This window comes from Rhinolophus sinicus, chromosome 12, assembly GCF_057876585.1.
Source record: "Rhinolophus sinicus isolate RSI-liver-muscle chromosome 12, RSI-T2T, whole genome shotgun sequence".
NCBI classification, from domain to species: domain Eukaryota; kingdom Metazoa; phylum Chordata; class Mammalia; order Chiroptera; family Rhinolophidae; genus Rhinolophus; species Rhinolophus sinicus.
In genome coordinates this window covers 12,183,263-12,208,731 of record NC_142512.1, presented here as the reverse complement: position 1 = coordinate 12,208,731, position 25,469 = coordinate 12,183,263, and the positions used below count along the sequence as shown (strand labels likewise).

Below are 25,469 nucleotides of genomic sequence, written 5' to 3'. Positions count from 1 at the left end.
ATTGCCTCATCTTGAAAATACAGAAGTTGGACCAGATGGTCTCCAAGCAAAGTCACATTCAAATGTAGACACGGGACTCACAGGCATCAGACTATCCCCGGAACGCTGCCCACCTCAAAGCCCTGGGGTCTGCCTCCCCACCATGGAGTTCTGTGCTCCCACCTCTCATCCTGGTACATGGTGGTCAGTTCGGTCCTGATGGCCCTGCGTCTGCCTGCTCCTTCCCTGTCATTCCCAGGACCTCACTCAGTTGAGCTCTATTTGCCCAGCAATCAGATTTCTGCCCTGGCATCCTGGGCTTCCCTGCATCCAACGTTCGAATTCACCCCACACCAAAGGCAGGCACCAGTGGAAATGTTCTGGGCCTGCTAGCAGCTAGCACTTCTGTTCACCACTCACATGCACTCCAAACACAAAGTCTACTTAAGTTTGGGCACACCACGCCGACGGCTTGCACCCCACACGCTCCAGCTGCTGCCTTACTCTGCCAGTAAGAGCTTCGCCCAGGCCCTTGCCCGCCCTCTGAATGTCCCTAGTGCCCATCTTCTCTGTTAATCCCTTTTCCCCATAAACCTACCAGACCAGCCACAGTCCTCAGCACTCTGCAGTCAGGTCCTGGGCAGCTTAAGTCTGTCAGAACTAGATTGATTGGCCTGGGGTCTTCACAGCAGTCATTCTCCATGGGTGGTCCCTGCACTGGCACGATGGGCATCCTCTGGGAGCTGATTAGAAATGCCGAGTCCCAGGCCCCACCCTAGAGGCACACATTGCATTTTAAAGGTCACTGGATAATTCAGATGCACCCTAACCTTTGAGAAGCCCTGCTGTGAATTTTCCTAGGAGGTCAGCCGGCCCATTAGACGGTGCTCCTAGGTAATAAGCACCCTCTGTCTTCGGGCACAGGCTCAGGCTATCAGAAGTCAGGCCAAAATCAGAGATGGTACCTGACCCAGCCAGTGGGAGAGAGCATCCTGGAAGAAGGTACGTACAGACACAGGCTAACCTTTCCATAGAAACTGGACCTCCCTCAGACTTGAGAGAGTGGTCACTAAACTCTAGACTGATGAACGGGCCCTCATTCCAAAGAAGGGCGGTTGGCGGAATAAGGCTAGTCTACCCCTAAGTCTCAGGAGAGTGTCCATTAGTTTTATTGTGGCCATTACTGCCACCACCAAACTGGACAGAAGCATCCAGCCCAGCCAGGAACCACCATGTAGATACTGGGTGTACTGGGAAGATACTCAACTACCTTCTGGGGAGCTGTGTCCCCTAATGAGCTTTCCCTCCACCATGTCCTAGCCAGAACTAGGCCATGGGGTGGTAGATGGGTAGGTAGGGAGAAGCCAAGCTTCAAATTTTGGAAAAGTTAAAAATGAGGGAGGCAACACGTGGACTCCAATCCCCACAACAGAAATCCGTGTCACCACTCTGCTTCTCAGGTAACCAGGACAGCCAAGACTCCCCTTCCCGCCACAAACATTCCTTTTAAATTCTTTTTCCTCCTCCCTTCCTCTCCTCCTGATTTCTCACACAACGGCCCAGTATTCTCATCTCCCTGCTTAAACGTGCCCCCCAGCATTCAGGGCCCCCAGACTTTCTAAACTCAGAAGTTAGAGCCCACATCGCAGACGGTTGTCAGAATTGCCTCTGTAAAATGTCAAAGTCATTGTAGAAACATGCAGAAGAAACACAAGCTGAGCACATACATCTGCCAGCAAGCAGAATTGATTCTTACCATCAGAGGACAGCTAATCTTCTTTGGGGGCTGCTAACTCAGGGGTGAGTCTCTGAAGTCTCTAGACTCAGACCCAGGTCCCCGCCAGCTTCCTTTCCACGGCACCCTCTGCGGGAAATGAGGCTGAGGAAGCAGCTACCCCAGGGTCAGTGCTCTGGGCACCCTGAGGGATGTTCCTGTGGCTTTTCTCATTGCTATTCTTTCACAAAGAACCCACGACATTGCACAGTTCCTTCCAAATCTGCTCCAGCTCTTGTGGGGAAATCAACAACGCATGCTGGACTTTCCAGATGCAAAGTTTCTTGAAGCTTTCTTTCTTTCCTTTCTTTCCCCCTTTTTTTTTTTACAACTTTCTCTCTTTTTCTCCTCTCTCGGCTAAAAAAAGTTGGCTGAGGTCACAACATACAATAGCCAAGCTTGTGTCACTGACCAGATGCCTCCCACCCCCAGGCCAGTGGACAAGAGCGCCTTTGTCCACTGTATTTTAGGCGGGACTCCCTGGGTCTGCCCAAGCCCTGCTGGGGAATGTTCCACCAACTTCTTCCCAACCCTAAGTCACGGCTCTGGCCCTGGCCCCGGCCCCAGCTGTGTGAACCCAAGGCCAGATAAAACCCAACATAAAAGGAACAGAGAATGCTCCCCCAAAGAACCTTTGTGTTTGACCTTCCCAGGGCTGGAAAGCTAGTGCCCCCAGAGGGACAAGACAAGGGTCCCCTGCCTTCAGCCTGCCCTCAGCCCCTCCAAATCTTGACGAACAGCAGGCGAAAGGGAGCAATGCTGTGCATCTCAGATGAAAAGGGCCTGACAATCACAAAGCTGTTAGTTGCAAGGGAAGAAAGGATTGGACCCTGAGAACAATACCGCATCCACCAACGAAATGAATTTAAGCAGGGACTTGGATCCTTGGTGAATATGTCATTTCACTCTGTTTAGAAAGCTTTTGGGAGCAGCTGAGGGTTTCGCACTTAAAATGCCATACATTTCTGTGTTTCCTTCCTAGGCAAACCTTTGGGATTTTAGGAAGTGATTCTCTATCTAAAGGTCAATGTGATTTTCTGGAGGGACCACGTTCCCAAGGCCTGGGTGGTTTGCTATAAAATATCACTTCTTCCCTCAAACGCTCGTATGGATGAACTGTTTCCTCACGAAGACATTGGATGAAGCCAGGAGATCTGTACGAACATCTAGAGACCAAGTCAGACCCGGGTCACGCCCGTATTGCTTCACCCGCTGTGCTACGGGAGCAAGGCCTCTAAACTGTGGATTCTTCGAGGGTAAAATGCAGATGACCACAATATCTTTCTCAAAAGGTTGTTATGGGAATTAAAGGGGGTAGAATCCTTGTAAACACTTAGCATAGTTGAAGGGGCTGTACATGCTGAATAAAAGCTAGTTGTTGTTATTGTTACCATCAACAATGGCTGAAGAATAGCAGCTGCAGTGTCCTGGACACGAAAAGTGTTTACACTCAACAAGGAAACATATAGCCCAATTAAAAAAAGGCAGAGGACAATTCTCCAGAGAAGATCTACAAATGGCCAAAGCCCACGGTAAGATGCTCCACGTCACTAATCGTTAGGGGACTGCAAGCCACAAGGAGGTATCTCCTCACACACACTGGGATGGCTTCCCTCAGAAAACCAGAAAAAGCAAGTGTTGACGAGGAGGTGGAAAAATTGGAACCCTGTGCACTGCTGGTGGGAATGTAAAGTGGTACAGCTGCTATGGAAACGGTGTGGCAATTCCTCAAAAAGTTAAGCATAGAATTATCAGGTGATCCAATTCCATTTCTGGGTAAATACCCAAGAGAATTGAAAGCAGGGACTCTAACAGGTATTTGTACACCCTTGTGTATAGTAGCATTAGTCACAACAGCCGAAACTTAGAAACATCCCAAGTGTCTACTGATGGATGAACATATAAACAAAACGTGGTGTATACAGACAACGGGATATTATTCAGCCTTAAAAAGGAAGGAAATTCTGACACATGTTACAACATGAATGAACCTTGAGGACATTATGCTAAGTGAAACAGGGCAGTCACAAAAGGGCAAACACTGTATGATTCCACTTCTATGAGGTTCCTACAATAATCAGATTCTTAGAAATACAAAGTAGAATGGTGGTCGGCAGGGACTGGGGTAGGGGAAAATAGGAAGTTATTGTTTCACCAGTACAGAGTTTCAGTTTTACAAGATGAAAAAATTTTGAAGATGGAAGGTGGAGATTGATGATTGCACAACAGTGTAAATGTACTTAATGCTACTGAAAATGGTTAAAATGGGACATTTTATGTTATGTATATTTCACCAAACACACACACACAAAAGATACTTTAGATCAAGGAACCATGGCCAGTGTGACACATGAGCCACATTATGAGACACACAGGGGCAGAATCTCCAGGGAAGGTGAAACGTGTACCTACCCCAGCCTCTTGCTGAACGCAGTGAGAAAGCTGACTAGGAAATGAGCCTGGGGCATCTACAGCAGGGCTCTCTGTGACCTGTTTTGTGTCCAATCTCAGGGACACTGAGGCAGCACGGCCAGCATCTTAATGTCAGTCACAGGTTTCTCCTCTTAGGAGTAGAGTATGGCACTCTCAGGGGCCCTGTGGAGTTGAATGGCCATCTGGGCACATCAACTCCTTGCCTTCTGCATCTACGTTCCTCCTTTCTGGTCTTGCCCTTCCACCCTGGATGGCAGGGCTCAACTCATCCTTCTCAAAGCCACGAGCGTGGTTGTCCGGGGGACGCTACTTCTCCTCTCTGATTGTTAGGCTCCAATCAGCTGCAGGAATGACGACCACAATCCCTTACTGAGCACTCGCTCTGGGCCAAGCACACCAAGGACTTCACATCTTATGTCACTTAATCCACCTAACTAACCAACAAAGGAATTTCTATCATTGTCCCATTTAGTAGAGGAGAAAATAAAGGTTCTTGGGATAGATCAGGAAGTGTGGGCAGGATGAATAACTTTAGGGGTTGATACTCCATGTGTGGCCAGCATGAGGAAAGGCCCAGGAAAGTAGTGTGCAAAGGTATGGGGAAAAGTGGATGGACCACTTCCATCAGAGTTTAAGAAGCATGGAAGGAAAGAATCAAATATACGGTGATGGGAAGAGAACTGCCTCTGGGTGGTGAACACACAATGTGATATATAGATGATGTAATACAGAACTGTACACCTGAAACCTATGTAACTTCACTAATAATTGTCAGCCCAATAAACTTTAGTTAAAAAAAAAGAGCCATGGAAGGTGAAAAAGTAGTAGCTAAGGAAGGAGTCAGATCATGAAAGGCCATGAGAACACCAAGGCTAAGAAATTCAGGCTCTCTTTTATAAGCAAGAAGAAACCATGGATGGGTTTTAAGCCAGGGAGAAAACACCACCAGCACTGCACTCTTGACATCAGGACTCCAGGGAATAAAACGATCAAATGCCAAGAAGACTAGAAACAGGGAGCTGGTTAGGGAATCCACCCCTCTCCCCCTTTCTTTTTCTCTCCCATTATAAAAACAACAAAAATGCAATGCTTACATCTACATTTGTAAAACAGTCCCAACCCAGCCACAAGAGAAGAAAGTGAGCCTGTTATCCAGAGGTGAGGGGTTGGCCAGCAGCTGAGTTATTTGCATCTTCTCTCTGTGGTGTGAGAAGAGGGGCCAGATGGCATATCCACACCCCGACCTTTGAGGTCAGCCATGCCACTGGAATACACAGATAGGAGCAAGGTCTGTCTCTGCTCCTGGAAACAGGGTCCCACCCATGAGGAGATAAAAGCACAAGACCTTCACCTCCAGTCCTTCAGGTTTTGTGGAATTAAAGTGGCCACGGAAGCTTTCACAACCCATAAATTCTTGGTTTTACAACAGCCAAGAGGGGACAGTGTTAAGGCCATTCAGCCTTGACACCACGCTGACACTGCATCATCACACAATCACGCCCGATAATGCACCACTACAGACAACACACAGAAATCCTAGTCATCGCAGATCCCAGTGTGGCCGCCAGCCAAAGGCAAGGGACCTCTCTGGGCCATTATAAACCAAGAGGCTAATCTGCTCTGACCTGAGCTAAGCAGAACCAATCCTGCAGACATTCTTTAGGCTTCACCAGTTAATATGTCAGGGTGTGGACGGCTTGCAAATGCATTCTAATGGGTTTACTGTTTGGGGTTCCTCTGGCTTCTGAAAGCAGAAGTCACTTTAGTTTTGCTTGATTGATAGTCCTGTATCATTAAAGTTGCTATGAAAAGCATGAATTGTTCTGCCCTTTTGGGTCTCTGCAAACAGGTAGGTTTCTACATATGGGGCCATGTGGGCAGAAGAGAAACAGTAAGAAACCCATGATCCAAAAGCAAAGAGATTGACAATCATTTCCGCTGAGCAGCATGTTCCTGAGTTTAATGGAGTCAGATGTGACCAACCCTCTTGTTATTATTCTTTGTTTCAGTTGAGTTGAAAACTGTCAACCAAAATAGGCCACATTCGCTGTAGGCCCTTGTCTGCTATAGGACAAATCATGTTGTCTCATAATGATCATTAATAAGAAAGAACATCTGGGTATGGCGATGACTCACGTTTTCTAAATGCTTCACAGTCGTGAAGGGAAAAATTGTTGAGCAGCCCATGCGGTCTCCAGGCTGCAGGATCTGAGACACCCCCACCCGATACGTAACCCATGGCCACGTGATCGATGATTCACCTAATAGTTACTAACTACCCTTTCCTGAATGCTGTGGACGATGCAGGCAAGTATAATACAAAGGACTGCACTTCTAAAATTTGGAAGACAAGGCACAAACACAAGTGGGGGGAAAAAGGAATAATTAGACAAGGCAGTCTATAATAAGTGCCAAATAATAAGCTGACAGACAATAAGAGCTTTCAGAATTCAAAGGAAGATCACTTTCAGCTGGGGTGGTCAAGGAAGGCTTCTCAGAAGATACAGAATTTGCCTGACAGCAGGAATGAAAAGAAAGGGCTTGACCAGAGCGGGGGGACATCAAGTCAGAAAGAGAATACGCCTGGGTGACTGATGAGGGAAATGGGAGAGAAGTAGAAGCTGATTCTGAAGGGAACAAGAGAACTAGAACAGTAACCCAGAGAGATCCAGCTGTGGTGGGAGCCAGTTTAGGGGGATGTGGTACAGTTTACTGGCTACATACCCAAGTTCAAAGTGACCGGTGGGCAACTAGGGCAAGTCTGGCCTTTGGCACATGGAGCTGGAACATCTGCATGGAGGTGGCAATGAAATCCTATGGGTCAGTTTAGAGTTCATAAAGAAAGGATGGAGAGCTGGACCTTGAGGTGAGTTCTCCCTTATGTGGTGGGAGAATGAATTCTCCCTGATACTCTTTCGGCCCCATCCCTCCCTCCCTCCCCGATGTCCTCCATCAATGCATGCAGACCCTGGGGCCCTTCTCCAGGCCTCTCGAAGGCAAGAACACTCCAATCCAGTCCATGCCTCACACTCAGGGGCACCATGTCCGGGAAGGAATGGATGTGAGTTTTCAGCATCAGAGTCACAGAAAGCAAATGAAGAAGGGGTCATAAGAAGAAATCTGAAGTTAACAATGTCCAAGTGAGAGACCAAAAAAAGTGTTCACGGACTGCAGAAAGGATGTTTCCCCTGCTAATCCCAGAAAGAGGAATGTGCAAGAGAGGTGGTCGTGGTAGAAATATGATCTTCACACACACACGAGGCCATGAGCATAAGGACACACCCTCACGGGGGGTGGGGGGGGGTAAGATATTAAGATAGACGCCATTATAGAAGAAAGCAAGAAAAAGGATGGGCCTGAGGGTAGTGCCTGGCCCCAGACCCACCAGGCCAATGGCTCCCGTGAGGTGACTAGCAGCCAGTTTCCTGCACTCAACATGGTTGGCTCCAAGGCCCTTCATCAATTTGGAATATCCAGAGGGCCAGGCAGTAAAACAGCAGTGCACCAGGTGAGAGCCAATTTGAAAACAGCAACTGGGTTGGGAGATGTGTGCATCACTGAGCCTACTGGCAAGTAACTGTGAAGGGGAGTCAACCTTCCCCCAAGCGCACAGTGCCAAGGCTAGCAGCTGACTATATATATATATAAGAAGAAATCTGAAGTTAACAATGTCCAAGTGAGATACCAAAGAAAACTGCTGGGAAAATCACCAAACAAAAACTCTTTGTTTCCTCCCTCCGCCCAGGCAACGTCGCACTGTGTAAAGCACCAAAGTGGCTACTTTGGTTGCCAGGGAATGTTGATTTTATACATATATTCTTCCTGCTGATACAGGCAGGTCTATATAGATCCTGTCTTGTTCAAGAATGAGTAAAGAAAGGAGGGGTTGGGGGAAACATGGAATAAAGGTGAAGAAACACCACCCTGAAGGCTCAAATGAAGAGCACATCTCAGAAAACAATTCAGAAGAAAATGCCAGAAAACTGCTAGAATGCAAAAAGTTGTGACCTCTTTGAAAGAGGAACAGAAATTCATAATGGAAAAAACAGCCAAAGTAGAAAGAATGACACAAAGAAGAAAACAGATGAGGTAAGGATTACCAAAAATTGCTCATTTAAATCCACATTAGTAGTTGTGAGACAATAAAAATATAAAAAGTGAATTCAGTAAAGCGCAGGGCATACTGAAAAGGAACTCCCTAAATTGCAAAATAAAAAAAGCAAGGAAATAAAGAAGCAGTGTGTGTTTAAGAAGTGTTCCATTAGAAAAGACCAGAACTATGGATTAAAATCAACAATCAGTTGCAAAATAATAAAAGATAATAAAAATCATGCATGCAAACAGGCAAAGAGAAAAGTTTCCTAGGAAATCAGTTTTTCCTCAGACTTTTCCTCTACTCCTACTAAAGCCTAGAGAATACTTCCCACTAGAATAAAAGCCCCAGGAGGCAGAGCCCGTTTTGCTCACTACTCCCAAGGTCTGGCAGCATCCTTCTGAAAGTATTACAAATGCTAGAAGAGAAATCCCACTAACGTCAGTTTCATGGGACATGTTCATTGTTTTGTTCATTACTAACGGCGTTCCATCAATATTTGTTGAATGGTGGGACAAACTGAGCTGCACATATGAGTTTCGAGATCCAAGACATCCATATCCAACCAAGTTGTATCAGTATTTCATGTGCAAGAAACAGGAAGGAAGTTTCTCTTAGATATGCAAGTGAAGATGCCACCCACTTACTCTCCGGGCACTGAGAGATAAAGCAAAATTATTTCGATGGCAATGGGGAAGTAACCATATGAACGCATCCGTGAGTCATTTCTCACTCAGTGCAGACCCTCCAACTCAGAAGTCCAACCAACCGTGTGCCATCTGGTGGGTTGTCCAGCTCAGGGGTAAAGCTAGGTGCCCTAGCGTTTTCTCTTCTGCTTCCCTCCCATCCCGGAACCAGGATACATGTTTCTCCTGCAACATCCTTCAAGGCCAGTACAGATGAAGCCTCCAGCCATGTGTGAGGAGCACTTGTAACTGAGGCTGCCTTTTCTGGGCAAGCACATGCCGACAATGGGGGAACTATTGAGGCTTTGGGGACACTGCTGGGAGAGTCACCAAACAAAAACTCTTTGTTTCCTCCCTCCGCCCAAGCAACGTTGCACTGTGTAAAGCACCAAAGTGGCCACTTTGGTTGCCAGGGAATGTTGATTTTCTGCATATTTAAAACATATTGAATGAACCCCCTTAAAACAGTGAAGACTAATAAACCACCCAGTGGCCAATGTTTTCTGTCATCAAAACCCTCTTTTATATCACCTTCTAAGAGTTGTTCCTGCTTTAGATGTCAGGGTATGCAGCATGATCTCAACTATGGAAAATAATGCTCTCCCCACCCCAAACTAAGCAAAAGGAAATACACAAAAATATTAACAAAGGTTATCTTTGTATTGTGGGATTCCTCTAGCTGTTTTAATTGTACTATTAATTTTATTGTTTTACATTTTTATTTATTTTTAAATATGTTTATAAAATCACTTTTACACTCAGAAAAACACTGCCCTCCCTCAGAAATCAGCATATACAATTCCAAATATACCATATGATCCCAATTACGTACACAAATATAGACAGCATAAAAAGGAAAAGAATGCTAAATTTTTATTGTTTCTACTTTTCTTTATTTTTCAAGTTTTCTATAATAAATATATTAATTTAATGCATTTTAAAAATCTTTATTCCATTATACTGATATAGCCTTACTTAAAACATTTAAATAATTTTTGCTAATACGATCCCCCTTGACATAGCCCCTAAAGTGAATATTGTTTATCAGATTAGTATTCATGATACTATCTTGCAAATGATGGGGGCTTTACTTTTAAGAAAACGAACTGAATTAAAACAACATGAGCAACAGTGAAAAAAAACATTCTCAACATTATAGACAGAAGGCACCTTAGAGATCATGTAGTCACTTTACAGATTGGGAAACAGAGGTCCAGAGACAGACAGGATTAGGCACCACGGCTCCCCGGTCCAACGCAAAGGCCCCTCCTTCTCACTCTTTGGCTGCCCTAACCCTTGGTGCTGATGTTGCCATCATGGCCAGATGACTAGCTCTGATCAGATGGCACAGCAGAAGCCAGAGCCCGACCCCGTATGGATCCTTCGCTGGCCCCAACAGTGCTCTGTGCAAGGCCACCCTCTCCATTGGGTCTGGCTCTGCTCATTCACCCGGAGCCACTTCCCATGCTTGTGGGGCCAGTGAGCCCTGTGAAGGGAGGGGACCCAGAGAGGAAACATCTGTGCACACAAGAGGAGCAAAGGCAAAGGCACAAACGCAGTTGATTTTCCCTTTGGCAAATCGTCTTCTGCCTGTTTTTTTCCATTCATTGACATGCAAAGCTCCATTCCAACAAGGGGACATGGAAGATTCCAGAAACTTCTAGAAACCACAACCTCCACCCTGTGACAGGGATTCCTAAAACAAGGTATGCATGGATGTGTTGGCGTATGGACATGTATAAGAAACAGAAGATACTGCCCCATAAATCACTCAATTGCCCACAGACATCCATTTGCTTGTCCCCAAACCCAGCTTCTAGAATTCTTGTAAAGATCTGAGGCCCAAGATGACGGTAGATATTCGGTAATATTAGCTTTGCCCCATACTTCCCATTCCGTTAAATCACTGAGCAGCCTTTGAGGAAATTCATCAGCTGAGGTCAGCAACACACGTCATTCATGTTGCACTGCCTGAGTTTTCCCAACAGCCCAGGCTAACCTCTCCAGAATGACACATTCTAACTTTTCTGACAATTGACCGAGCCCATAGAAGGAACAAGAGAAAGGACATGTGGAATTACTACGCTCGGTGGATAAGACTGGAATTTAGAGGACATCAGAAGGAGCCAGTAAAACCCACGCAGCCGAGAACGTCCAACATCCACGGGGGCTGCTGGAAAGCTGGCAACCCCCCCACAAACCAGCCCGAGAGACCAACACAGCCCTGGACAAGAGCTGCAAACCAACCCAAATAAGGCCCTGACGGCCTTCCTGGAGTGACCCGCGTGCACCTTCATTTGATCTCTGTTGCCATCACCAAGGATAGCCCAGACAACACCCCCCACACACACACTTCAAGCTCCTAAAAATGAGACTGGTTGGGTAATAGACAGGACAAAAGGTCAGCTGTCGTTTTCCCTCCATTGCACATCTACAAGGTTGACCACATTGCCTATACTTCACCACTAGATATCATTTTTTGTTATTCTACCCTGTTTCCCCGAAAATAAGACCTAGCCAGACCATCAGCCCTAATGTGTCTTTTGGAGCAAAAATTAATGTAAGACCCAATATTTTATATTATATTATATCATATCATATCATATTATGAGACCTGGTGTTCTATTAAAATAAGACCGAGTCTTAGGTTAATTTTTTCTCCAAAAGACGCATTAGAGCAGATTGTCTGGCTAGGTCTTATTTTCGGGGAAACATGGTAGTTGCTGAAGCACTGTCTATTGCAGGCCAGTACCTGGTACATATTGTAATTTATTTAACCCTTACAAGAACATCAGGAGAAAGTATTCTTATTTTCATTTTATAATCGAATAAACCAAGGTGTTACAACTAACAAGACAGAGAACCCATTTGAACCCAGCGTCCTATGTCCAAGGCTAGCTAGCACAACACCTCCTCATGTCACTACCCCATTGTACCCGGGGCTTCTCTGTAGTGTGTCCCGGAATCCTCTGTCCAAACATAAATACTCCAGGGAGAAGGTACAATTGAAGCCGTGATCAGCCAAGCCCCTACTTATCAATTTCACAGAGTAGAAGGTAATAGCTGATTGTTGGTAGGGAGCCTATTAACTGGAGACAGGTGCCAGGGGAGAGAACAAAAGTGCCAAGATAGGCATTCTACAGCAAAGACCCCTGACCAGCACCCACAGGTAAAATGACACCTGAGAAGAATATCAACTGAGCCCCACAAGCCAAGTAACCGAGCAATTTTGTGTTTAAGTTGCCAAAACCAAGAGCTCCATCCAGCAGGCAGCCCCTGCCCATCCATGTGAAGCAATAAGTCGAGACAGCATGGAAGCTCAGCTCCCCTCTAGGATGAAATTTGGAAGCCTGGGTTCAATGCTCCAGCGGGGACAGGGACCCACCTTGCTCTGTCCAGCAGCCAGGCTCCTCACTGCTTGCTGTCTCCTGGGAGATGCAGCCCCCGCATCAACCTGCCTCCCTCCCACGTGGGCTGGTCCACTGTTCACCTCCACAGCTGCAATTGTTTATGTGGCCTACGATAAACAGTCCTCACCCCCGTGGTCTGAGCTCCCTACGAACAGGAACACTGTTCTACTCAAATCTGTCACCAGACACAGAAAATATACCCAAGAAATATGTGCTAAATAGATGGAGTCCCCCAGTCCCTGCATAGGATGTGACAGTCCACTTAGAAAGGTGTTTCTTACTTGCCCGGGATCACCTGGGCACCAAGGTGAGGGTAGAAGAAGTGAGGGAGACAGGAAAGTAGAGGGAGAAGCACTGCCCATTTGTTTATTTTACTCTAGGAGGGGTTCTTACATACTGAACTGCCTTCAGTGGCCCCCAAATCACAAATAAACAGAACGAGCCAGAGGGAAAAGGCTACCAATGGCTTGGTCAGTGTCTGAAACAAGCCTCTCACGGGGCTAGGGCACTCCAAGTGAACACATTCGGAAAAAATGTACTCCCTTGGCTCGCTTAGACTGTCCACTAAACAGTTAAAGCCATTACCCAGAGAGAAAGCGGACAGAAGAAAAGCGATCACCTATGACAACAGCAGTGCTAGACTTGAAATGTTCCTATGTGATTGGCTTTTACCCATATGTTTTTAAAGAACTGTCATATATATTCACCTAAGAACTACCAGCCCATGAATGTCTGGTCATCTTTGATAAGCTTGGGAAGCCACCCTGATGTCTCTTGATGTGATTCAATTCCTTAGTCTTGTCTGCTAGGCTCACACACTGCTTCTCCCATGGGAAGCCGGCCTGGTGACCCTCTGTCTCTCCAGGACAGTTGAAGGCCCCCTACAAGGTTGTTCACCATGGCTGCACTAATGGCACCCACAGATGGAAGTGCTGAATAGCCAATGGCTGGACAAAAAGGAACTGGGATTTGCTGAGATCCCGTAGCTGGCAGAACTCCTCTGGTCCTTGAAGCACACACAGAACTCTGCCCTCTGCCCAAAGGGAGTGGGTAGAACCCTTGACTCCTTTTCTTCAGCTAGGGACCCCCACATTCCCTCCCCTTAAAAGGATAGAAAGGGACCATAGCAGGTGCTGGCATCCCATCTATGCTCTGAGCCTCAGAGCAGTGGTTCTCAGCTTTCAGCTCTTCCTGCTGTATCAGAACACGGACTGCTGAGTCCCGCCCTCCAAGTCTGATTCAGTAGGTCTGGGTGGCACCCAACGACCTGCATTTGTAACAAGTTCCCAAGAGATGCTGCTGCTGGTTCAGGCATCACACTTTGAGAACCACCGGTTTCAAGGGGACATCAATGAGTTTGTTCCACCTCTGTTCCTAGAAGACTAATTTTTGGGAGACTGATAAATTTACTTTCAGAAAGAGACTCTTAAACATCTTCTGGGAAAACATGGCCCTCTTATGTTCCCTCTTTTCATAGACATAGATGACAGCTATAGCGCACATTTCCCTAACCGAATGAAAAACATCACAAATCTAATGAATAATGGCAACTGTTCCACTATAAGGGTCTCAGTGCTGAAGAACAGCAGAGATGGGTGGGGACTGAGGCAAACTAGAAAACCCACCATCAGCATATGGTTGCCATGCGGGAACAGACTCAGTGTTGCCAAAGCTACCAATTTTTGCAAAAGAAGCTGGAAATCTGAATTTTTAATGTGAATCTGCTGATTTTCTAGATGTTGCCAACCAACTCAAAATATCTAGCTGAAAACATTTCATTCACGGGCAAAAAAATGAAAAAACAACAACCACAACCAAAAACCCCCCAAGTTTTGCTCTTGATTTTGCCCATTAGCCACCAGTGTGCAACTCCTGGTTTTAATTGTCGGGTATTTGCATAAGCAGTCATTTGAAGAGAGAGTTCCCTAGTTTTAAAGAACTGAATACCGCCATCCTAGACTGAAAATATGAATTAGCACTTCTACCTCCTACATCGTTTTGCTAAGACCTCTAACTACCAACATCTCCTGGTGGGTACAGCTGGATTGCCAGCTTCTGGGGTATCGATGCACACTTTCCAAGGGCTGCCAACGTGTGGCCAACTCCCTCTTCTTACCCCAGAGCTAGATGCCCCATCCCAGTAATCTTTCTTGAAAGAGAAGCACAGGAGAAGGTTTCTGGGGCAGAAGGGACCTTGGAAAACCTGTCCTACTCTGTCTATGGAAAAGTGGTACCCCATCAGCTGATGAGAAGGTTCAGAAGGGGAGGAGACGTGTGAGGAAGCTGAATGAAACAGCTTAAGCAGTGAGGCGTACACCACCAGCTGGGGACAGGGGCAGAGAAAGGGGTCTAGAGGCAAAGCCGTACACCAAGCAGCCTGAGAGATGAGCAGGGATTCTGGGGCCGAGGAGAAAGTGAGCCAGACACAGCAGTCTCGGGCAGGGCAGCCGCACATCTGTGGGGTCTAAAGGTGAAATGACACCGTTGCCACAGTGAGCAGACTACCGTGAGGTGGCAAGACTGAGCAGCTGGAAGCCAGCACCTCGGAACGCACCAGGTGGGAAGGAAGGTTGGATTATCTTTCCTGGAGGAGTGCAGAATCCAAACCTTCAGGGCTCTGGGCCATGGGAAAGTGTGTTCTGAGGCTACTGGGAAAAGTGCAGGGTGAGCGGGGCAGTGGCTGCAAGAATCACAGGCGTCTTCTCAATCGACCCACAGGGAGCAATCCTCCTGACCTCAGGTCCTGGGAGGAGGGCTGCCACCTCCAGTCCCCAGACCTCATGCTTCCCAGCTGGCCTGTTTGTCCCTGTCTGTGCTACAAGGGGTACCACATCAGCTCCTCAAAATGAGGCTTGCAGGGGGCTCTCCCCCACTGAGAACCCTTCTCCTCCCAGGCTTTCCTTGGAAAGGAAATCCACAGCCACCTGCAGGAAAGACTTCCAGTTCATTTGGTCACTGCTCAAGGCCAGCAGTTTTCATACTTTTTTTTTTTTGAAAGTGTGACCCACAGTAAAAAGCACATTTTACTTCACAACGCAATATACACACAAAGCAAAATGTTCACATCACAATAATCACCTTACCACATGCAATGCATGCTGGGATCTCCCATTTTGCATTTATGCTGGTTAACACAGATTACCTATATATATGGTGTGGCTCGTGACTCAACGTTCAAAAGCACTGCTTTACCGGGTCCGGATCTCCTTCATTAGACTCCCCTCCTTTACCTCCCTTTGTAAGAAACAAATTCCTATAAGGGAATCCTTCGCTCTACTTTTCTTGACCTACCCAGGCAGAGATGAATCTCCCAGGCCCTGCAGACTGTATACCACTCACAAGCACTGAGATAATCAATCAATTTTCTTTTGTCAAGAACAGGGTCCAAGCCTTTGGATACAATGCACTTAAAATATTTGTCAAATGATGCGATAGGAGAGGAAGCCTGAATGAAACTTTCAACACATGACAGTAAACTTGCACTGTGTTTCATAACACACTAAGAAACCCAATCTTCAGAGAACTCCTCTGTTGCTGGCGGTACCCTCGCGCTGCCACGGGGAACGGAGCTGTGTGGATGCCTTATGGTTTCCAAACGGCGCTGCCCTCAGACGCCATTGCCCCCAGTCGGGCCTGATAGGTTCACACAGGCCATGACTTGACTGTCAACAACATGTCAGGGGGAAAGATTCCCACACCTAGGACTTACGTGGGGAAATGGAGCCTCAGAAAAGTTGACAGAATTGTTACACAGGAAGTGGCTGAATCCACACGAATCCCAGCTTTCTAGACTCCGATTTCCATGCTCTTTCCAAAAGCCCAGATGGCTTTTAAGCCTGTTATATAAGCCTGTTCATTGCCCCCAACTTGCGACACCCTGAATGTGCCGCCTTCTTTGCAGCCCCTGTAACTCTGTCGTGTACACCCACAAGCTGCCCTGACCCAACGACAGAACGTGCACACACACAGCACATGTGCGTGAGCCAGGAGATCCCTTGTGGACCTAGTTCCCGTCCCTCTTTCTGCCGGACTTGCTGTGTGACATCTGGCAGAGCAGGGAACCTCTCTGGGCTTCTCCCTTATCTAGAGCCCAAGGAAGCTGAACCTGCTGATACCCAAGGTCCCTTCCAGGCTACTCCTGGGAATTCTACCCACAGCATCGGGAGGCATTTGGCCCGACAGGGACTGTCATACTCAGGAATGAAGAAAACACAAACCAGGAGATTAATATCCAGACCAGGGAACTGAGATAAGTCCAAGGAAACAAGAAAAACTTCGCACTGGGCTTACCTCAGATACCACTCCTGCTTGAGTGGCCTGCTCTTCTTTCGAGAGCCTCGGGACCCCATGCAGCCCAGACTCACTGAAGAAATGAGGAGTGGGACGTGTGGGGAAACTGAAGTCCCCCTAAAGCAGATCCAAGCCCCTGACCAGCAGGAGGCTGCCCAAGGAAGGGTTCCCTCCTGCAGGAGCGGCCGGCCTTCACTCCAATGAGCTCCGAGTACCTGCCCTGAAGATGACAGCACGGTCCCTGGTTCCAACTCACCTCAGCCCCGCAGTCCCTCCTCTTGCAAATCTGACACGCTGGTCATTTTCTGCCACCGTCTCCACATCCCCTGCTTCCCCGTGGCATCAGCTAATTCACTGTGCAAAGCAGCATTTATATATAGAAAGTTGCAGCCACGCAGGTTAGCATTAAAATAGAGACTTGATGTTGCCATGGCAACAAAACAAATGATATTCAAAATGAAAGAGAAGTATGCTGCAATCGGGAAAGCATGTCCACAGTCTTCCAGGGCAGCTGCGCCCCGTCCCCCTAGGGTGGGTGGGACAGCCTCCAGAGAAGGAACCTTCCCTTCCATGAACCTCCTCCTCCCCATTAAGTCACTGCTCTGGTTTCAGCTGTGGCCATGGCCCCCTGCACAAGTTCCTTCCTAAAGCCAACTCTTGCCTGGAGCAGACCTGAGGCCAAGACACTGAGGAAGTGTGACGATCTGGACCAGGTATGTCAATTTGCAAAAGCTCTATTCCGCCAGCCCCGAGGGGAAGCAGCCTGTGGCCCTGGTGCTATTACCAAGGGTGCTTCTGGAAACAAAGGTGGCTTCTATCACTGCCCACAATAGGCAAAGAGTCAAGAAGGCACCAGTAAGCTGGGTGACATTCTGCAGGCTGCTTGCTTCAACTCTCTGAGCCTCAACCTTAAAATAAGGGGGGAACAGGAGGAATGGAAAAGTAGCTTAGCGCCTTCCACCTCTGTAATTTTAGCATGTGCATCTTTTCTCCTCTGCCACCTCCTTTTCCTACTTTCCTCTTGTTTCTCTCATCCCTGGGCATAAGTCCTAGCCCTGCGGCATGTGTCGTGATGTTGCTGGAGCCCCCAAGCCCACACAGCAGCTACTGCCCAGAATGTTTACAGCCTTCAGGTCAAAAGGTCTGGATTCCAGTGTTCAAGGAGCCACCAAGAGGCTGGAGGCCTTGGACAACTCTCTGAGCCTTTCTGAGACTCATTTACATGTCTTAGCATCAAGCATGATCTAGAACGACTAAAATTAAAAAGACTGACAACACCAAGTGCTGACAAGGATGCAGAGCAACGGGAGCTCTCCCCAAGGCTGCTGGGAATGCAAAATGGGGCAGCCACTCTGGAGAGCAGTTTGGCAGTTTCCTATAAACATACACTTAGCATGACCCGGCGATCCCATCCTCTGTATTTACCCAAGAAAAAGGAAAACACATGTCCACAGAGCCTTATACACGAATGTTCAAAGAAGCTTTATTCCTCATAACCCCAAACTGGAAACCACCCAAACAATCATGAACAGGAACAAATGAACAAACGATGGTACATTCATACAATGGAATACTACTTACCAATAGAGAAAAAGGAATGAACAATTAATACGTGCAACAACCTCCATCCACCTCCATCCAACATATATTATGTTAAGAAGCCCATCTCAAAAGGTTACACAATATGATTCCATTTATACAGTATTCTCAAAAAGACAAAACTGTACGCGTGGATGTCACATGAGGGGTTGGGGGGGCAGGTGTGAATACAGAGGGAAAGCATGAGACAGGATCTTGGAACTGTTCTATAGCTTGGTTGAGGTGACAATTACATAAATCTCTAATATGTGCTAAAATTCAAAGAACTGTACACCCCCAAAAGTCAATTTTACTGTATGACAGTCTGAAAAATAAAATAAATGCTACTTTCACCTTGGGGGGGGGGAAAAATCACAGATGATGACAGAATCTCCCCCATTGGATTAGTCCATCAAAAGGGGGACCTCACACATAAACTGTAAGCCCTGAGAACTATTAGTTATTAGTAGTACAAAAATGTTCTTTTTGTTCAAGACCAATGGTTCTCAACCTTGGACCAGACATATCAGCATCACCTGGGAGTTTGTTTGAAAGTACAAACTCTCAGGCCTCACTCCAGCCCTTCTGAATCAGGAACTCTGCAATAGGTTTGAACAAACCCTCCAGAGGACTGATTCTAATACATGCTGAAATTGGGGACCACTGTCCTCCAAATCCCAGTTAGATCTGGAGAGGCCAGCCCATCACGGAAGGATCTGGCCCTTTAATATCAAAAACCACAGACACAGGCAATGTCTTCCTCTATATCCTCCTTGTTCACTGACTTCCTTTTTCCTTCTTCTCTCCTGACCTCTGCCTTAGTCTGCCCCCAAACATGGCCAGCTATTGCCCTGCAGGGACGAGCCAAGGCCGAGACTCCATCTGACCACCCTGTGGCAGCCAGTGACATGGAAACCACCTGTTGTTTCAGCCAGGACATCTGGAACAAAGAGTCTTTGTGACCTAGGCTGGAGACCAGTAAGGGGCCCTCGGCTGCGCAAATCCATTCAGTCCTCTGACCCAGCCTGGCTCCTGGGTCAACACCAGAACCGACTGTGCCAGTCCACTTCCCCCTCTCACCTCCTGGAGCGCTTCTCGAATCCAATGGGAACCCCAGATTTGCCGCGATGAACCCTAGAATAGCTCAACTTCCTACTTGCCCCAGAACAACAACTTCAAAGCTGCTTTGCATGGTTTCTGGCTCTGAAGCCACACAGAGATGATGGATCACAAGGAAGAAATCAGAACCATATGGATTTCATATTCAGCAAAATAAACAGAATTACAGCATCGGGGTTGGGTCCAGAAACCAGGGGGCTGTGCGTTTGGCCCAGAGCCCAGGCTTGGTGGCCCCCAGTGTGGGCTGGGCTCCCAGCCTCTCCTCCCCACCCATGACTCCTACAAACAGTGCCAGCAGCGCCTGGCGTGTTGACCCTCCTTGCTGAGGTCTCTGCCTACAATGCTGCTTCGGCTGACATTTGTGTTTTATTGAGTTTTTATATTCTCTTTTATGGTGCAGTTGAAAATAGTTCAGCTTCTTTTCTAGTTTCATTCAAATATGCACAAGCACCGACAGGAATCCTGTGCCCTTAATGACAGTGTGACAGCTCCAGGAGCCTCTGGGAGGAGAGTGGGGAGTAGCAGCTGTGGCACCCATCCCCTTTTATACCCCTGGTTCCTTCTTCATAGAGCCAGCCACACAGGGTGTGCCCACTCCCACCCTGATTCTCATTACAGAACAGAGAAACTGTTTCCTTTCCCAGTTCCTAGACAAACAGTACGGCCTTGCACACAGCCAGTGCTCTGAACCAGGGGTGACTTTGCCCCACAGAGGACAAATGGAAATGTCTGGAGACATGTCCTGGTTGTCACAGTGGGTATGGGAGAGGTGAGCAGGTAAATCAGTTCCCTACTGCTGCTGTATCAAATTACCACAAACTCAGTGGCTTCAGACAACACAAAGTTATTATCTGGGAGTGCTCCAGTTCAGAAATAGGTCCCACTGGGCTAAAATCGAGGTGTCAGCAGGGCTGTGTTCCCTGTGGAGGCTCTAGAAGAGAATCTGTTTTCTTGTGTTCTTCAGCATCTAGAGGCTGCCTACATTCCTTGGCTTGTGGACCCTTCCTCCATCCTCAAAGCCAGCAACGGTGGGTCGAGTCCCCTTCACACTGCCATCTCTCTGGTTCTCTTTTCCATCTTCCTCTTCCACTTATGGGACTCTTGTGATTATATCGGGCCCACTGGATAGTCCAGGATAAGCTTCCCCTCTCTAAGGCATCTGATGTACAACCTTAATTCCATATGCAACCTCAATTCCCCCTTGACATGTAACCCAACTCACAGGTTTCAGGGGTGAGGACATGAATTCTTTTGGGGGTAAGGGTAGCCATTACTGTGCCTACCCTAGGGAACTACTGGCATCTGGTGACTAGAGGTCAGGGGTACTACTAAACATCCTATAACGCATAGGACCACCCGCACACAACTAAGAATTATCCAGCCCCAAATGTCAATAGTGCCAAGGCTGAGAAACCCTGGTACAGACTAACACTGACAAGGTTTTTGGTGGTTCCTGGTGACACTGACTCTTGGTCCATTTCCACAGAGACGACAACTATAAGACTTTTGGAGATCACAGAAAAGAAGCTTTGACCCACAACGAAGGAGAATTTTTTTTTTTTTATACCATTCTGTGAAATATTTTAAAGTAGATTCTATCACTGTTCTGGAATCATCCTCAAATGATTCTTTTTCAATACTCAGAGAATATACACAGATGCTAAAAACATATAAAATGCATTTTGTATATAGAAGACACATGAACACAATGAGCACAGATCACTTAAATGTCTTTATGTGAATAAGTTCAAATAACCGGCTAATTCTGCTTTGCTGCTGGGTCGCTTTCTGGTCTCAGGAATCCCTGAATTAGCCAGCATAGCTGCTTACCTCCCCATTCCGTCTCCTCCCTCAGGAATGTTCAGTGACCACCAGCAGATGAACTTTCCTAAGGACCTGCAGCTCTCAGTCCCCACACCAAATGCCCTCTTGCCCCTCAGCTCCTGTGGGTACCCAAGAGAACCCTGAGCTCTGTGGGTGAGGTGTGCAGCAACTGGGGCTGCCTGGGGGAGGAGATGGCTGCTCAGAAGGCCCTGTCCAGCCCTACTGATAGCAGGGGCCATCCTACAAAAGATGGTCCCCAAGCAAAGGTCCCTCCGCCCCGCCCTGTGGTCCCATTTACTGCCTGAGTTCCTCAGAGTGAGTCGAGAGGGGCAGCAGAGGGTGGCTCTGTGGTTTCACTGGGACTCCCCAGGAGCGACAAGCAGGCAGGGCCTGCTAACACCACTTTTTGTTATTCTGATAAAAGGAGTCCCAGCTCCCTCCCCCCTCCATTAAAATGATGAGCAGAGCTGCAGCGGCACCTAGCGCACCCACGCAAGTGTGTACATACACATGCATGTGTCCCTGTGCCCTCAGCCCCAGGCAAGCCCCTGCTGTTCCACAATCAGTGCTGGGTACCGCGAGGCGCTTGTTTAACTTCTCTGTTGCAATTATCCAGCATTTTCTGCCAAGGCCACATCTCTACTCCAAAGCATAGAAGCGATGGCTCTAGTGAAGCCCGGACAAGATGGCTGAGATACTTTAGGGCTTAGGACCACCTGTGTCTCGACGTTGCCTGCAGAGCACAGTGCCTTTGTTCATACTCCATCTGGCCGAGCCCCTAAGGTGTGCTAAACACCCTCCTGAAACCAGAAACTGCAGCAGCCAGCAAGACAGAAAGGCCCTGCCCACAGGAAGCTTACCTCCAATGAGGGGAAAATGGTAACGCCCCATTCTAAACACTTATGTGCATTATCTCATTTAATATTCACACCAGTGTTGGAGGCAGGTAACCTTAAATTGTCTCCATTTCCAGAAAATTACAACCGCGGCAGTAAACACATGTGACATTTATAATGTGCCTCATTATGCTCATCAGTTTTCGTACATTCACCCAGTTTTCACCACCCCTCTGTGAGGGAGGTTCTGTAATTATACTCATTACATGGGAAGAAACTGAGGTTCACACAGTTAGTAGCTGGGCCCAGGTGTGTGGGTGCATTTACAGCCAGTAAGTGACAGCACTGGCAGTGGACCCCAGATGGTACTGAGGATTCATCAGGGGGCCAAGCCCCAGGTCATGCCCTTAACAGTGACACAGAAGGAGGGCAGAGTTTGCACAGCTGGCTCCGGGCCTCCTACTGCATCACCTCTCCTTTAACCTGCTCACCGTGACAGCTTCCTGACCCACGCCCAGCACAGTTCAACAGCTGGTCACTATCCTTGGCCAACTGCGCCTTCGGACACCTGGGCCCAGGGCTCCCATTTACAAGGGACAGACAAGGGGCAGAGGAAGGGCTTTTCTTCATGCAGCCACAGCAGTTCCTTTGTTGCTCTATGCCCTCAGTGAGTCACCTCCCTCTAAAGACAGATGCCAAAGAGAGCCCCATCATGGGCGTGCTCACCTGACTTCCCTTTTCCATTTCCCAAACACAGCGCTCACCAGAAAGATGCTTTGATAATGGGATATTCAAACACAAGGGCCCAGCAGTGGCAGCTGGGCTGCAGCTTCTCGGCCCTCTCACTCATCCCTACCTCTGGGACTTCCTGAGTCAGCTGCTTCACGCTGTGTGGGGCTGCAGGTCTGGTTTTCACACTTGGGATTCTTGTGGCAGAGCAAAGGCCACAATAGTCAATGGCATCATCTGGCATTTCCAAGCACGTCATGGGTGATACGGTGGCTTGCAAACCACCCTGGGCTCCAAAGGTGTTTACCAGCCTCAGGAACCACTAGACTGGCAGTGAATATTATCTAATTGGGGAATGGGTGGGGGAGGCTCTTTGCAGATATAATTAAACTAAAGATTTTGACATGGGGAGATTATCCTGGATTATCCAGCTGGGTCCTAAACCCAGTCCCAAGGGTCCTGATAAAAGGGAGGCAGAGGGAGAATTTACTACACACAGATAGGAAGTATGACCAGGGAGGCAGAGACTGGAGTCATGCAGCCACAAGCCAAGGAATGCTGGCAGCCCCCAGGAGCTGGAAGATGCTTGTGGCAGCTGTCTGCTGCGTGTGCCTGCCCCACAGCCATAGGCCCCCCATGCTTCTGGTGAGAGTGCCCTGATTTTCCTTCAGGGAAGCATCTTTACCCCCACTCTCAGTCATCATGGTTTGTGGGGCAGATGGCCCCCACCTTTCCAATGAGCATAGTCCATCCTCCTAGCCATAGTGACTAGGTAAGGGATGAGCAGGTGACCCAAATCAGTCATCTGAGGCTCCATCCTTGGACTCTGGTTGGAATTATGGGGGAAAGGAAGTCGTATTATGCAAGCCTGAAGCTGCTGGCACCTTACAGGGCAAACCTCCCTAAGAATGGAGCCAATGCAGAAGAAAGGGGGCTGGTGAGGAACAGAGGGAGGAAGGCAAAGGGACACATCACACTATGATGACACTGTGAAGCCCCTGGATCACACCATGTCTGACGCTGACACCTGAGAGTGTTTCAGTTACACCAACCTCTCAATTCCTTTTTTGTTTGAAGCCAGCTTGAGCGGGATTTCTGTAACATGCATTAGAAAGAGTCCTAGTGGTCCCTTCCTAAAGGCCAGGGTATAATACCAATGGCAAAAAAAAGCCTAAAGGACATAAAGTAGAGGCTGGAGAGTCAGCCCCTGTCTTCAGCCTGCCGGTAAGCTCCTCTCCCTAAGATATCTGCATTTCCAAACACCCCCCGTATTAGTTTCCTATGGCCACTGAAAAAAGTTACCACAAACTTGGTGGCATAAAACAACAGAAACACCTTCTCTTACAGTTCTGGAAGCCAGAAATCCAAGATCTGTATCACTGAACTGAAATCAAGGTGTTGGCAAGGCCACGTTCCCTCTGGAGAGTGTAGGGGAGAATAGGGTCCTTGTCTCGTCCAGCTCCTGGGGGCTGCCAGCACGCCTTATATGTGGCTGCGTGACTCGTCTCTGCCGCCCTGATCATACCCCTTCTCTTCTGTGTGTAGTAAAATCTCCCTCTGCCTCCTTTTATAAGGACACTTGGAATGTATTTAGGACCCAGCTGGAAAATCCAGGATACTCTCATCCCAAAATCCATAATTTAATCATATCTGCAAAGACCCCTTTTCCAAAGAAGATAATATTCTGGCCAAGTCAGACCATTACGTGGATGTAGATGAGACATGTCACTGTTTCTTCCTCCAATTGTTAGGCAAAATGGTTCCTGGTGCTTGGCATGACGTACGCCATCTTAAAAGGCAAGTTGTTCTCAGTGACAGCCAGTTCACCCTGGGAGGGATGGGTCCTTATTGCCTGAAAGGAATGTTCTTCTGTATATAAGTAGGCTGATTTAGTTGTTTATTGCTTTGGAATATATAGCTTTTAACAAGCACATGCCACCAGCTACAAGCCACCTGTATTCCTGGAGGCTATATATATCAAGCCCCCATGCCCCTTTCTGTTCAAAGATCTACCATCTTGCTGCCACCCAAGACTCTGCTTCTGTCCGTAAGTTCCCTTAACAAATTCCGTTTAATTTTGGAGTTGTCAGTCTCTTTCTTAGGCCTTCCAGCCACATCCTCTTTCAGAGATCGGGTCCAGTATACCTCAGGAAAGTTTTCTAATACCAGTGCCCTGCAAAGTCTGGTTGGCTGGGGCTCCACAGAATCACAGGGACCAACCAGGCAATTTGCATGGCACTGCGAGAAGAAATAACAGGAGTGTCGGAAAAATGGGCTCAGAGTAGGAAATACACAAGAGAGCAGCGTGCCAAGCACAGCTGAGCAGGGCTGGCAGCCCCAGCAGGAGGTCTGCTCAGGGATATTTGTGGAGCTGGAGTCAGGGGCCTGTCTGTCTGCTTGGGGGGTAAAATGCAACTTGATCTCAGAGTAAGATGAGAATGATTAGAATACCTCCCCACATTACCCCAAGTGACCAGGAGAGCTGTGAGGTAGGGTAGGGTGGAGAGGCACCCTCTGTACTGGAAGGAAAGGGACGGGGACAGGGGATTGAGGGAGAGCCTGAGAGGATGACAGGAAGCCAGGTCCAGCTGAGACTTTCTTACAACGCAGCTGATTCTGACCTGCAGCTACTGTAAAGGGGGCTCAGGGGTGGTCCACGCCAGAGGCATGGGAGAGAAGGAAGGTGAAGGGCCACCAGCTGGAGGTAACTAGAACCTG

The 25,469-nt window shown here is 47.8% G+C and overlaps 1 protein-coding gene across 8 annotated transcripts in view; it reads right to left on the bottom strand.

Moving 5' to 3' along the window:
* Positions 1–25,469, bottom strand: part of GAS7 (growth arrest specific 7) — a 210,282-nt gene that overhangs the window by 97,114 nt on the left and 87,699 nt on the right. For 2 of the 8 annotated variants that reach the window (XM_074320748.2, XM_019755230.3), the window contains exon 1: positions 16,922–17,078. The exons of 2 other annotated variants lie outside the window; for them this stretch is intronic. Coding sequence is in view for 2 of the 6 variants with exons in the window: in XM_074320744.2 (XP_074176845.2) it covers positions 16,666–16,724 (59 nt within the window). In the remaining 4 variants the exon portion in view is untranslated. Of the gene's footprint in view, positions 1–1,735; positions 1,980–16,665; positions 16,821–16,921; positions 17,079–25,469 lie in introns of those variants that run through there. 4 more of the 8 variants (XM_074320744.2, XM_074320746.2, XM_074320750.2 and 1 more) reach the window with 4 other exon arrangements.